The sequence below is a fragment of the Cottoperca gobio genome, chromosome 13 (assembly GCF_900634415.1).
Source record: "Cottoperca gobio chromosome 13, fCotGob3.1, whole genome shotgun sequence".
Lineage (NCBI taxonomy): Eukaryota > Metazoa > Chordata > Actinopteri > Perciformes > Bovichtidae > Cottoperca > Cottoperca gobio.
Genome location: NC_041367.1, coordinates 2,584,191 through 2,599,190, shown reverse-complemented (window position 1 = coordinate 2,599,190; position 15,000 = coordinate 2,584,191). Strand labels below are relative to the sequence as shown.

Genomic DNA, 15,000 nt, shown 5'->3' with positions numbered 1-15,000 from the left:
TGAAGTGATCACAGAGAACGGCTCAGTAGGTCAACACTTAGTTGTCCGGTGAGTACCAAGTTTTTCAGTCAAGTGATGTCTGATCCATTTCATAAACTGAGAATATGTAAATGTTCCATAAACGTATATATTTATGTATTAAGTATTAAGTATTTCATTACAAAAGCTGTATGGAAACTAATCTACGCTTGCTTAAGGTGGTTTTTGCCTTTGTTGATGAATAAAAAGCTTATTCACTAACTGGGATATGGAAAAGTAATAACGGATCAGCTGTTGGCGTCTTCCAGGATATTCCCATAACGTGCTTGCTGCTTGTATTAGAATCATATTCATTTATATTTGCCTCATGACAGCATGAAACATGGACACTACGAGTTGACGTTAACAATTCAATCTTCCTTCGTCGTCGGTGTGTTCGGTGACTTGTTTAGTTTCCAGTTCACAACCTCCTCTTCTTCTACTCTTTACACACGGCACACACAGAAGCCTTTACAAAACCCTTAAAAAAACAGAAAGGTGCCAAGTGGTTTACATAAGAGTGTCAGGTTTACATGCCTTCATGTCTGTGTACACACACACACACACACACACACACATACACACACAGAACACATAAGTTACATTCAAGTGCAAACAAAATGCAGGATAATTATCACACTATTGTGAAAATAACAATATGTCGGGGAAGACCATAAGAAATGCGCCAACATCTCTTCTCAACGGTTCAGACGGAGCCGCACATGAGAAAGAAATGTGCTTAAGAAGTTATCAAAAAGGAGTCGTCATTGATAAAAAATCATATTCCTCGTCAGCTTTCGGTGTTTTGTGTGTCACAGTATCACTTTATCGAACCCCTTTACTTCCCCGCTGTGCGTCTGACATCAAAAAGTCGTCCCTGTTGCCAGATAATGAGACGATGGTCTGCTCAAAGCAAAACACTCATTGAAGGATTAGCTTAACACACACGCACACACACGTTTACATGTATGTGCCAATGGGTCAGACCTCAGGCTGTTTGCATATGGTGTTTTGCATCCCCCATTCATACTTGGAGAGCAGGTTAATGAGTAGGAAGTGATGGCATCTGAGCAGGAAGCCTGCGCTTCTCACACGGCAACCGCTGTGGTTTTCTGCTGCCGTCATTCACTGCGTGTCTCAGATTGTTTGCATAAACTGTCACCTGCTCATTGTCGGCTTGTTGCTCATCTGCACACTTCCAGCCATCCTGTTGCAGAGTGATTAGTCACTAGAGACGGTCAGCGCTCACAGCGGGATGGGGTTGAGTTGAGGGATGCAAAGGAGACTGTAGGGAATATTGTCATGACAGCCTGGAAGATGATACGCAAACATCCTGACTTTTGCTCTGCTTGGCGTCTTCCCCCTGGCCTCACTTAGTGACGGGCTGAATTCATCCTCATTCTCTGGTGACTCCGGCTTAGCAGCCGCATCCTGTTTAGGGTGCCGACACCGTCTGTTTGTTGTCACCTGTATCACCTGTGAAACGGGCAGCGGTCCCTGCGTGACACGAGCCAAACGTGAGAGCAAAGCACGACTTTAAATGAAGACGGCGACGCCACTTTATCAATGGATCCTGCTGCTTTGTTTTTAATGTTGACAAAATGTCTGTTTTGGGAATTGAGGACTTGGCAGCGATGTCATTTGTAAATAGAGATCTTCACAAATGATGCCAAGTTGAAAAATGAAACGGAGAACATGATTTTGAATCTGAACCAACTTCATGGCAATATGTTTGTGCAACGTTGCTTCCAGGCACCACGACCACATTGATTATTTATTTATTATATTTGCAGAAATACAACACTATGATATGTTATACGAGTCAACATGCATGAGTTGATCCTGTGCACGAGTTAAGTTTGATTTTGAAGGTAAAAAGTAATTAATTAAATGTATTGCTTTTACTACTTCATTGCCTTTTCGAGGGAGTTGCAGTTGCAGCACATGTGTCTTTAACGTGTCTCACTGATTTGATTACTTGTTCTGTAGTAACACATGTTTATTACCTGTGAAGTTTGTGTTTTAAAACCTCCATTGTCTCTGAATAAATAGTTCACAGATGTCCTGTTTTGAAGTAAACCTCTTGATTTAGAGCCGTGATGATGCAGACTGCAGAGGGTTAATAGCGTTTCCACTCAGGCGTCTGTTGAACCAACAGAAAAAGTATTTACTGTTCATGCTATCGGGACACGGTGTTAAAGCTAATCTCTCCCAAGGTCTGGGTCACTTTAAAGTCTGTCAATTCACAAATACTTGAAATATTGAACGTTTGTTTTGTCGTGGATTAATAATCAAGCTGCTTTGCAGAGGAAAACTATTACTTGAGCTGGTTATAATTATGTAAATGTATAAAGATCGTGCACAACAATCGTTGTAATTGTTTCCTCACTATTTGTTTGTGCTGCAGGATAATCGAGTGCCAGGGTCTGCCTCTCATCAGTGGGCAGAATTGTGACCCCTATGCGACCGTGTCTCTCGTCGGACCTGCCAGGTGACTTTTTACATGTGTTGCTATTCTTTGCATGTTTTAATGTAACAGTTATTGCAGGTTTAACAATAAAAATGAAATAGCTCTTTCTTTTTTCTATTGTTTTACCTGTTTTTACTTCCACTTATCTGACAGCTTGTGTTTCCCCGTCAGACTTTGTAGCAACGTTGTTTTGTTCCCAGATCAGAAATTATGACAAAACGGCAACATATGACCCAATTTATTTAATTACATTTAGCAGAACTTTCCTCTAAGGTCAAAATGGCAGTAGTGTAATGGTTGTGATCTTGATGCAAAGAAATAGAAACAGAATTTAAAAAGTGACGTTGACTATATATATATATATATATATATATATATATATATAGATATATATATATATATATATATATATATATATATATATATATATATATATATATATATATATATTTTAATATTGATATATATATTTAATATATATATATTTAATATATATTTAATATATATATATATATTTAATATTGATATATATATATTTAATATTGATATATATATATATATATATATATATATATACATTTAATATTGATATATATATATATATATATATACATTTAATATTGATATATATATAAATAATAATAGTTGATGATCAGCAGGAAGTGTTTTTACTTTCTGTGATGTTTGTCTTCAGGTCCGACCAAAAGAAAACGAAGGTAAAGAAGAAAACCAGCAACCCTCATTTTGAAGAGACGTTCTTCTTTGAGGTAACTTCTCTTCGGCTCTCTTCAACACTGTTTGTATCGTACGTCAGCCTGTAAATGAGCTTTGACATGTTCGCCCTCAGGTCACACGGTCCAGCAGCTACTCTAAAAAGTCTCATTTCCAAGTGGAGGAGGAGGACATTGAAAAACTGGAGATCAAGTAAGTTCTTTTTCTTTTTACTCTCATCTGTGCGTTTCACTTTCTGTGACTGCCTCTCCCTCCCTCCCTCCCTCTCTCTCTCTCTCTCTCTCTCTCTCTCTCTCTCTCTCTCTCTCGTTTATTTCTTATTTCTTAACAACTTGAGGACAAAAACGTGAATTTAGATCTGGTGTGTTCTGACTACTGATAGAGAGCCTTGGTTTCTGGTTAAGGATATGTGGGGGCTTCGTCACAGTGGACTCATAGCTCACTGGGTAAGACTAGACAGATTCAAAGGTAAACACTCGTGCATGGTTTTGAGGTTTGGATTTGAGGTGGTGTCATTGCACGGGTATTGTATAAGCTTTTATGCACCGAGCAGGTAAGCACCACGTCAGCCGTAGACTTTTATTTTTGCCATTTCTTTAGAAAATGGGTGGTTCTGTGTACAACACACACACGGCAACACGCATTGTGTCTCAAAAAAGATGAGCACATATTTATAGATAACATGTGTATCTCCCTTTCCGTCCTCTACCTCTGCAGAGTTGATTTGTGGAACAATGAGAATCTGGCTCAGGATGTGTTTCTGGGGGAGACGCGGGTCCCTGTGAAGATCCTGCGACATGACCACATTCACAAAGCCTGGTAAGATGTGTGTGTGTGTATGTGTGTGTGTGTGTGTGTGTGCAGCGTGCAGCATTAATGTGCTCTGAGCAAACACAAATAGCTTCAATGTTTTCTCCTCTCACACACTTTGCTCTTTACTCCGGTCGTAGCAGTAATGCGTATTTTCAGACATATTTAAATTCTTTGAAAGAAAAACAGAATCCATGGATTGCGGTCAAAGTGCACGTTAGCTACATGCAGTCAAAGTGCACGTTAGCTACATGCAGTCAAAGTGCACGTTAGCTACATCTAGCCACATGCAGTCAAAGTGCACGTTAGCCACATGCAGTCAAAGTGCACGTTAGCCACATGCAGTCAAAGTGCACGTTAGCCGCATGCAGTCAAAGTGCACGTTAGCTACATGCACTCAAACTGCACGTTAGCTGCATGCACTCAAAGTGCACGTTAGCTACATGCAGTCAAAGTGCACGTTAGCCACATGCAGTCAAAGTGCACGTTAGCCACATGCAGTCAAAGTGCACGTTAGCTACATGCAGTCAAAGTGCACGTTAGCTACATGCAGTCAAAGTGCACGTTAGCCACATGCAGTTAAAGTGCACGTTAGCTACATGCAGTCAAAGTGCACGTTAGCTACATGCAGTCAAAGTGCACGTTAGCTACATGCACTCAAACTGCACGTTAGCTGCATGCACTCAAAGTGCACGTTAGCTACATGCAGTCAAAGTGCACGTTAGCCACATGCAGTCAAAGTGCACGTTAGCTACATGCAGTCAAAGTGCACGTTAGCTACATGCAGTTAAAGTGCACGTTAGCTACATGCACTCAAAGTGCACGTTAGCTACATGCAGTCAAAGTGCACGTTAGCTACATGCAGTCTAACAGGAGTAGTAAAATGACAGTGGAAACATCAGGAACAATATTATAATTAAGTTCCGTCACTAATGAGTTATTTAATAAATGTATTGGATTGTTTGCAATAAACAAAACCAGACACGGTCTCTGACATCCTGGACCGGTCACCTTCCTCTTGACTAGATCAGGTGACACTTCAGGAGCTTCTTACTTAAGTGTCATTACAAGGTGCTTTAAAACACTTCCTAGATTTCTCAGTGCTCAGCAGTTTTCCCATCGTGTGGGTGTTTCCTCGCTCTGCGTCAGTGTAGGTGATATGGGATTATGCCAGATAGCAATCTGTTAGTACATGAGGGCTGTGAGTGGAGTGCGTGGGTGGCTTTGTGCATGGTGGCAGAACCTCATGTCCTCTGTTTATGCTGGAAAACGTCCATGTTGCAAACATAAAGAGCGTTCAGCCTCATGAAATCGGAACAGGTGATCTGTTGACTTGCGTCTCTGTGCCTGTTTACCGTGATTACAGATCAGGCGTCTTACGGACGAGCCTGCTGTATGCAGCTGCAGCTCTCGAGGCACTGCAACTCTGAGTTTAATCATTTTGTGTTTTGCTCCACCTGTTGGCTTTTAGGGAGGCGTGCATGCTGCAGAGATATACGAGCAACATTCCCTTTAAGCACAGTTCACTATCAAACACATCCTTTGGTTGTAACGTGGAAGTTATCCCGTCCTAGAGCTGGAAGACTAATTTAATCTGTCTGCTTCACGTAGTTTATACAGGTTTAAACATCAGCGTGACGCTTCAGAGCAACGATAAATACAGTAAAACTCCCTCTAGGTGTGTTAAAGGCTATTTAATGATACATTAGACACTAATGTAGTCGAACACTTAATCGTTCAAGAATCTACGGTTTGGTAACTGTTCTCACGCCATGTATTCTGCACATGCAGGTGTGTGTGAAGATAAAACACAATTTAAAGGTGCTTTTTTTCCTCCAGTCCCATAATGTTTAGGAAGCTTAAGTCCTGTGCGCATATACTGTGCGTATTATTGGTACAATTAGTTGCATCAACCGTCCCATCAGCCTCTATTCTCTGAACTTTGCCTCGGCCCATGTGTAATATTAGGTTGTTTTGTATGCAGGAGATTGATTTAAGTAACACAGTGTGTCTTCCCGTGCTCGTCACAGGTACCTCCTCCAGCCCAAAGGGAACGGCAGCAAGTCCAAGTCTGATGATTTGGGATCCCTGCGTTTGAAGCTGACCTACATAGAAGACACGGTGCTGCCATCTGCCTTCTACACACCGCTCTGCAACCTGCTGCTCAAATCCCCCGATGTGAAGGTAATAGTTACACGGCAATGACGGAACAATGTACATTTCATTCTGGGGCTCATTTAGGATCTTGTATATCTTATACGTCTTAATAGATCATGCATGGGTGCTTTTCATTACGCTAACTTGTGCATCCTCTGACCCGGAAATAATCCCCTTCCGAGCTCATGGAGGATCTTTCAATCCTTTTAAATGCACCTGGAGGATCGAGAAGGCTTCTGCAGGAGCTCAGAGCGAGCAACGTTTAAACGTCTCCACAGGTGGCTCAGTAACTCTTAAGACTGACGCTTATTTTGCAGCTTCCGCTCCTCCGTCCTCACGTCTTAGCTCCTCCCGGCGAGGATGTGAGAGAGGGACGAGGGGAAGCAAGGAGACGTGTTGGTATAATGAAAAGCACCTTATATATGTATATATATTTCCCTTTTCACCTTCTCCCCCTCCGCTGTCTCGCTCTGCCTCCTTCAGCCCATCTCGGCGTCAGCAGCACACATCTTGGGGGACATCTGCAGAGAGCGATACGAGGCTGTTCTGCCCACGGCTCGACTGCTGCTCCACCACAATCGCTTTGTGCCTTTTGTCTCTGCTGTGGCAGCACTAGAGCTGGACAACACTCAGTGAGTACACAGCACAGTGTACAGATGCATGTCGTATCACTGAGCCCCTTAGTTCACTTCCTTCTTTTTGACTGGTGTTATTGTTGTCTGCCATCGTTCCTTAGGGCTATGATCATTTAGCCAAAGCTACATTTAAAACAGGAAGTGGCTCTGAAATACAATAGACTTCTTTTTTAAAGGGGAAGTCTGGATAATGTTCATAATACCTGTTCTTTCTTTTACTTTGATAAACTTGTCTGAGCGTTTCCTTCTGCTTCAAACCATCAGGATGGTGCTTAGAATGATTTTTATTATTAGTCTTATAAATGTTTTAGAATCAGATCCCAGTGGTGGCTGCTGCGATTGTTTCTGACTCCAATAAGTCAAAGCTTTGTCAAAAGTAAAACATTTTTAAAAGATATTTCGCGGTCTAGCGAAACAAACTACTTTATATTTATTAAAGAAAGTTGATTTAAAGAAGGTTTTAAATGTAAAAACAAACCTTTTACAGACCTTTTTAGTCTTTTGTTCAGACATGTGGTCCCACCTGGTTCTGATGTCTGGTTAATGTTTGTGTCCGTCCAGGGAGGCGAACACTATATTTCGTGGCAACTCACTGGCAACACGCTGCATTGATGACATGATGAAGATTGTGGGAAAGAATTACCTGGCGGTTACACTGAAGCCTGTAATAGATGAGGTATGAGACACACACACACACACTAACACACACATTCTAGATGAGGCATAAGTCACTGAGGTCCGAGTGGAAAACTCCCCTTGAACAGCTGTTTCCAGCAGATATAACTGTGTTCCTCTCGATGCTTCACAGAAATGAGAATGTTATTATTGTTTTGATCGTTTCATTTGTGGCTTTTTGATTCTGGTCGACCTGCATCTGCTAAATGTGCCATCATTTATTGTCATCTTTATATTTAAACTTTTATCTGTGACTTCATACTCATACACATCGTCCTCCGCTTATCCGGGGTCGGGTCGCGGGGGCAGCAGCTCCAGTAAGGAACCCCAATCTTCCCTTCTCCGGGCCACATCCTCCAGCTCCGACTGGGGGATCCCGAGGCGTTCCCAGTGAGGAGATATAATCTCTCCACCGAGTCCTGGGTCTTCCCCGGGGTCTCCTCCCAGCTGGACGTGCCTGGAACACCTCCCTCGGGAGGCGCCCAGGTGGCTCCTTACTAGATGAACCACCTCAACCGGCTCCTTTCAACGTAAAGGAGCAGCGGCTCTACTCCGAGTCTCTCCTGATGGCTGAGCTTCTCACCCTCTCTCTAAGGGAGACGCCACCCGTCTGAGAAAACACATTTAGGCCGCTTGTAGAAACCTCAGGGAGAGTACCCGTGATCTCGTTCTTTGGGTCATGGCCCTTCATGACCATAGGTGAGGGTAGGAACGAAGATCGACCGGTAGATCGAGAGCTTTGCCTTCTGGCTCAGCTCTCTTGCGGTTAAAGCGACTGCAGTACCGCCCCCGCTGCTCCGATTCTCCAGCCAATCTCTCGCTCCATCGTCCCCTCACTCGCGAACAAGACCCCGACGTACTGGAACTCCTTCACTTGGGGTAATGGCTCATTCCCTACCCGGAGTAGGCAATCCACCGGCTTCCTGCTGAGAGCCATGGCCTCAGATTTTGAGGTGCTGATCCTCATCCCAACTGATCCAGTGACTTCATACTGCAGTTTATTAGATGCTAACTTTACTTCCCTGACATGTCTGAATAAATGTCTTCTGTCTCTTACTCTTCGTCTTCTGTTGTCTTTCTCACTTCAAGAAAATAGGAATAAACCTCCATCTTTGTTCATGAACACATTAATCCCGACTCTTAATTGTTGGTTGTTTTGTCCTTTTTAAACCTTTTCATAGATTTGTGAATCCAACAAAACCTGTGAGATTGACCCCGTTAAACTAAAAGAAGGTGACAACGTGGAGGTCAACAAGGTAAATGAACTCGTCTCTTACAAACGGAACAATCGTTCTCATATTAATCCTATAATAAGTCTCTGTGCCTTTTACACATATTCTTTCCACAGTTCAACTGCCACTACTGACTTCATTGTCCTCTCTTTTCTGCAACACGTGTAAAGCAGGTACTCATGTTTGTGTTTCCTCTGCAGGAGAACCTTCAGGGTTATGTGCAGAAAGTCTTCTCCTCCATCACACAGTCGAGCTCCAGCTGTCCGCCCCTCATGTGCGATGTCTTCAGGTCACTGAGACATCTGGCCTGCAAACGCTTTCCAGGTAGAAACTGAAGCCTGTTGTGTTTTCACAGTCAGAGAATGTTTTTAATCATTCAGGCATCTAAAGCGAACAACAACAGCAGAAGAAAACCCAATCTGTCATCAGGATACGCGTTTATTATCCCAAAGGAACCAAATGTGTTGGTGATTGTTTACAAAGTTCTTTAAATCAAATAAAATGTATTTATATCGCCCAATATCACAAATTATACATTTGTCTCAGTGTGCTTTACAGACTGTACAGGTTACGACACCCTCTGTCCTTAGACCCTCTGTCCTTAGACCCTCTGTCCTTAGACCCTCTGTCCTTAGACCATCTGTCCTCAGACCCTCTGTCCTTAGACCTTCTGTCCTTAGAACCTCTGTCCTCAGACCTTCTGTCCTTAGACCCTCCGTCCTTAGACCCTCTGTCCTTAGACCATCTGTCCTCAGACCCTCTGTCCTTAGACCCTCCGTCCTTAGACCCTCTGTCCTTAGACCATCTGTCCTCAGACCCTCTGTCCTTAGACCTTCTGTCCTTAGAACCTCTGTCCTCAGACCTTCTGTCCTTAGACCATCTGTCCTCAGACCCTCTGTCCTTAGACATCTGTCCTCAGACCCTCTGTCCTCAGACCCTCTGTCCTCAGACCCTCTGTCCTTAGACCCTCTGTCCTTAGACCCTCGCATCGCACAAGGAAAGACTTCCTAAAAGAAACCCCATAATTAAAGGGGGAACATGGAAGAAACCTCAGGGAGAGACTGAGGAGGGATCCCTCTCCCAGGACGGACAGACGTGCAATAGATGTCGTGTGTACAGGATAAACAACATAGTACAAATACAACATTTGACAGAAATGATGTTGTGTTGAAAAAGAGAAAGTTTGGATGAATCCAGGAAAATGTCAATAAGGCTTCCCGGTGTCCAGCAGGACCAGGTCAGCAGGACCAGGTCAGCAGGCGCAGCCACGATTCCTGATCCTGACGTAAACTTTATCAGTGGCAACCTGCCACATGAGACACAGAAACTCCGGGGATGATGCCCCGGATGATGAGTTAGTAACAACATACAGATAGAGAGGGAGAAGAAGAGAGGGAGGGGAGGAGAGAGGAAGAGAAGGAGGAGAGCAGGGAGGTGTCCCCCGGCAGTCTAAGCCTATAGCAGCATAACTAGGAGCTGATCCAGGGCAAGCCTGAGCCAGCCCTAACTATAAGCTTTATCAAAAAGGAAAGTCTTTAGCCTGCTGTCTTTACATTTTCTCTTATTTTTCTGTTTTATTTTCAGTGTGCTGTAGTATTTATTTAATTTGATAGTACATGGAGTTATTATTATAAATATTCAGCTCATAGTTGGAGAAAAGAGTTACAGGATAGGCTCTGATTTTTCTATCCTTCAAAATAAAATATAAAAACAACACAGGTTCTAAAACTGTCTCAATATCAGTCGCTTGGTTTACCAACATAATGTGGGATTAATGTTTGCCTATAAGATTTCAGATGTGTCTCCACTTTATGGTCGACGTAAACCTTTATATTAACACGTTGCTATATTTTATCCGCTCTCTGTAGAAACATTCATAGTAAATCGGTGACTGTTAAATGTCTTCCCCTGATTTGCTCATCGATGGAAGAAGAGTCTGTTGTCAGCATGTTGTTTCTCTCTGCAGCTGACCCACATGTTCAGTACTCGGCCGTCAGCAGCTTTGTTTTCCTGCGGTTCTTCGCTGTTGCTGTTCTTTCTCCGCACTCCTTCCAGCTCCGCTCGCACCATCCTGTAAGTAAACACACTGCAGATTCACACGTGGCCTGTACACGACATCGTTGTCATTGTACATTTCTCTTGTTAATTCCAGGATCCTGAGATTTCCCGCACACTTACCCTCATCTCAAAAACAATCCAGACGCTGGGCAGCTGGGGGAGTTTGTCGAAAAAACTGGTAAGAAGCAAAGAAAGGGAAGGTATAAGGATGCATCTCCGTAGGGTCACGACGTATCACACTTTTTCTCTTTCGCTTTGGATAAATTCCTGAATGAAGTTCAAACTCTGAACAATAAGTTTGTTGTGCACAATAAATGAGTTCATTCAATCAACTAATTCAATCAGTTGCACGTGTTTTTGTTTTGGCACAAAGAGTACAAATGCAATTTGAGATTGTTGAATATAGTTTCCTGTACAGTGGAAGGTAAATACTGTCATTAATGAGTTTTTATTTTCTTCTCTTTCTAGTCTAGTTTCAAAGAAACCTACATGTACGACTTCTTCAAATCATTCCAAGAAGACAAGTGTATCGAAAAAGTTAAAAAGGTATTTTTGTTGAGTTACTCAAAAGTTCCGTAGAATTTATTTGTTGTATTATATTTATCGTTTCAAAGGGTTAACGCTGAAATAATCGTCGCTTCTGTTTCCCAGTTCCTTGATGAGATCTCCACTAACATCAGCAAAGAGTCCAGTGGGCTGGAGGACGCAGTGGTGCTCAAGGAGGGGTGAGTGCTCACGACGAGCGGACGGGATCAGTAAGCGTGCGGCTGCTGCTTCTTCAAACCTCTTTCCTACAAAAATAAAGTGTTCTGTTAGGGAGGAAGTGCAGAAAAATAGTTGCTGACATTGTTGACTAATGATAAAGAAAGCTTCAGCTACTTTAAAATGAAATCCTTACAATATGTGGTCAATGCAAAGCTTAAATTGTGACGTTTAAATGTAAGATTTCAATAGATCTCGCCCCCAATTGCACAAAACCTCTTTAAAATTCTAATAAAATGTATTAAAAATCAGAACCATGACTTTTTGAATCCAGCTGGACAGTTTCATTCAAACAAAACTAAAAAAGGATCCTGAAAATAATCATTTGTTTACCTCCTGTGTCCTTTTCTACAGGGAAGTACAGAAACGTGCCCAGGGGAGGAAACGCCTTGGCAAGAAAAACTTTAAAAAGCGATGGCTCAGAGTGACCAACAGGGAGCTCTCCTACCACAAACATAAAGGTGAGTCCAGCTTCTAGAACTTTATATAAGATCAAACTAACAAGAGATGGCTGCATGCAGTGCTTTCTTTTACAGTGTCTTTCTTAATGTGGCCACCAGAGGGCGCCAACGTGAAAACATTTCTTGTATACATTTCAACCGGTTACACAAAGCCCAAATATTACAAAAAGTACTTCTGTATCTGCTGCCCTTTTTATATTTAATAATAATGTATTAAATACTTTCAAACTAATGCAGTGCATGGCCTAAGTGCCCACTTAAAATATTATAATATGTGTAAATCTGTAAATACCTTGCATAAAAACCTTTGGATATGGTTTTGTTTTCATGTTTCTATGAGACCTTTTAGAGACACTGCAGGAGCATGTATTTTATGTATAAATATGATCCATGTCATACGTTCAGAATTTGCAAAAATAAATATATATCTTGAGCACTGTGGCTTATATTATTAAAATGTATATTAAAAGATGTGGAAGACGTTAATCCACTTACACCTTCTTATATTTTCTACTTTTACAAGGAGCACAAACCCCAAAAACATTGGTGTTTCATGCTTCTGACAGTCACTGTTTGTTGTTCTCGTTACATATTTGACATATTTGCTCCTCAGGGAAAGAGGCCCTCTGCATCATCAATGTGAAGAACATCCAGGCGGTGGAGAAACTGGATGAAAGTGCCTTTAACCGCAAAAATGTAAGACAATTCCCCGAAGACTATCCATCACTTCCAAAGTACGGCCCCTTTTACGTAAGTCCCAGAGATGTTGTTTTCACTCCTCTATATCTGGAAGACCTTGAAGCCTGAAGCAGATGGAGAACTTTCAGAACAAATTGGAGCAACATCTCCTGGAAAATGTCAAATTTCAACAGAAAGCAAAATAAATCTCAGGATGTTACAAGTGAATTGTTTATAGGTCTCACAAATCTAATGTTGCTGTCATGTATAGAGCTGCAACTAACTATTATTTGTATTATTGATTTAATATGCCAATTCATTTCTTGTTTAATCTTTTGGCCTATTAAATAGTGAAAATGTCTTTTCCAGTTACTCAAAGTCCAAGCTGATGTCTTTAATGTATTGTTTTGTCATAAAAACAAACAAATATTCACTTTAATATGATGTAAACAAAGAAAACCTTATTTAAGAGTCTGAAAACAGCCTGTTCTGCCATTTCTGCATGAAGAATTACTCAAACGAGTCTCACATTCCTACAGTTTTATGTTTGAAAGTGTCCTGGAGATGTTGACTGATAACACTGTTTACTTTGCTCTCAAACCGCTCTGCTTCCCTTGTGTCAGATGTTTCAGGTGGTCCACTCTGAGAAGCTTCTGTATGTGCAAGCAGGAAACTGTGTGGAGGCCAGTGAGTGGTTGGAGGTGCTGGGCCCGGTCAGCCGCTGCAACGAGGGCCGCCTCTCCACCTTCCATCCATCAAATTACACCAGTGGAGCCTGGCAGTGCTGCAAGAGCCAGAGTAGCAACGCAGCGGGCTGTAAGCCCTGCACCACGTGAGTCTGCGCCCACATCCCCACCACCATGACAAGAAATATGTCATCTATAAACTATTCCGTATTGTTTTTCTAAGACTAAATCTATCAAAGCTGCCAAAATGTACACTGGTCCAAGACCAGAGCTGCAATGAAAACTGACGTCAGGTAGAACGAGCAGCTTTGAGAACACGCAGATAGAAACTGGGATCACTAGATGCGAGCGGTTTCCAGCAGCTGTACATTCAGTGTGTCGATGGGATGTTCACTGTTCACTTGTACTTTCTTTTTATATTTGTTGTTAATTATTCACTTGACAGAAAACACTTCCAGGGCTCAGCTGGTTTTTAGTTTTTCTTCTAAACAAATTAAAGTATTTTCTAGCTTTTTACTTTTCTCTGCTCTTTACTGAGCACCAAGATAAAGAGTTCTCCCAAGACTCTTTTGTGTTCTCTTGCAAAACCTTTTAATTTAGGGTCCCTACAACGGCTATAATAGGTTAGAAATTAGCAATGTGGGCACTGAATTAGATGAATTTACTGTTAGTCAGTGCTGAATTTAAGTTGCTACAGCCGAGAGTAGTAGTAGAAGAAGTAGTGGCAGTAGTAGTAGTAGTGACAGTAGTAGTGGCAGTAGTTGGTAGTAGTAGTAGTAGTAGTAGTGGCAGTAGTAGTGGCAGTAGTAGTAGTAGTAGTAGTGGAGTAGTAGTAGTAGTGGCAGATAGTAGTAGGGCAGTAGTAGTAGTGGCAGTAGTAGTAAGTAGTAGTAGTGGCAGTAGTAGTAGTGGCAGTAGTAGTAGTGGCAGTAGTAGTAGTGGCAGTAGTAGTAGTGGCAGTAGTAGTAGTAGTAGTGGCAGTAGTAGTAGTAGTGTAGTGGCAGTAGTAGTAGTAGTGGCAGTAGTAGTAGTAGTAGTGGCAGTAGTAGTAGTGGCAGTAGTGGCAGTAGTTGGTAGTGGCAGTTAGTAGTGGCAGTAGTGGCAGTAGTAGTATAGTAGTAGTAGTAGTTAGTAGTAGTAGTAGTAGTGCAGTAGTGTAGTGGCAGTAGTAGGTAGTGGCAGTAGTAGGTAGTGGCAGTAGTAGTAGTAGGGCAGTAGTAGTAGTAGTGGCAGTAGTAGCAGTAGTAGTGGCAGTAGTAGTAGTGGCAGTAGTAGTAGCAGTAGCGGTAGTAGTAGTAGTAGTAGTGGCAGTAGTGGTAGTGGCAGTAGTAGTAGCAGTAGTAGTAGCAGTAGCAGTAGTAGTAGTAGGCAGTAGTAGTAGTGGCAGTAGTAGTGGCAGTAGTAGTAGTGGCAGTAGTAGTAGTAGTAGCAGTAGCGGTAGTAGTGGCAGTAGTAGTAGTGGCAGTAGTGGTAGTAGTGGCAGTAGTAGTAGTAGTGGCAGTAGTAGTGGCAGTAGTAGTAGTAGCAGTAGCAGTAGTTCTTGTCTGATTGTAAATGCAATGCCCCATATTGCTGTTTTCTAGCCAGGTTTTGTGAGAGAAGTATTTCTTGTTTGTTGTCCTGCTG

At 42.1% G+C, this 15,000-nt stretch overlaps 1 protein-coding gene across 1 annotated transcript in view; it reads left to right on the top strand.

Moving 5' to 3' along the window:
- rasa2 (RAS p21 protein activator 2) overlaps positions 1-15,000 on the top strand; it is a 28,529-nt gene that overhangs the window by 10,516 nt on the left and 3,013 nt on the right. Inside the window, exons 5-21 of the mRNA XM_029446092.1 lie at positions 1-48; positions 2,426-2,509; positions 3,183-3,255; positions 3,336-3,412; positions 3,938-4,039; positions 6,061-6,214; positions 6,671-6,819; positions 7,384-7,498; positions 8,679-8,753; positions 8,930-9,053; positions 10,696-10,802; positions 10,882-10,965; positions 11,256-11,333; positions 11,439-11,512; positions 11,904-12,010; positions 12,624-12,706; positions 13,312-13,520. The exon at positions 1-48 is cut by the window's left edge and continues 29 nt beyond it. Of these exons, the coding sequence (XP_029301952.1) occupies positions 1-48; positions 2,426-2,509; positions 3,183-3,255; positions 3,336-3,412; positions 3,938-4,039; positions 6,061-6,214; positions 6,671-6,819; positions 7,384-7,498; positions 8,679-8,753; positions 8,930-9,053; positions 10,696-10,802; positions 10,882-10,965; positions 11,256-11,333; positions 11,439-11,512; positions 11,904-12,010; positions 12,624-12,706; positions 13,312-13,520 (1,743 nt within the window). The remainder of the gene's footprint in view (positions 49-2,425; positions 2,510-3,182; positions 3,256-3,335; positions 3,413-3,937; positions 4,040-6,060; positions 6,215-6,670; positions 6,820-7,383; positions 7,499-8,678; positions 8,754-8,929; positions 9,054-10,695; positions 10,803-10,881; positions 10,966-11,255; positions 11,334-11,438; positions 11,513-11,903; positions 12,011-12,623; positions 12,707-13,311; positions 13,521-15,000) is intronic.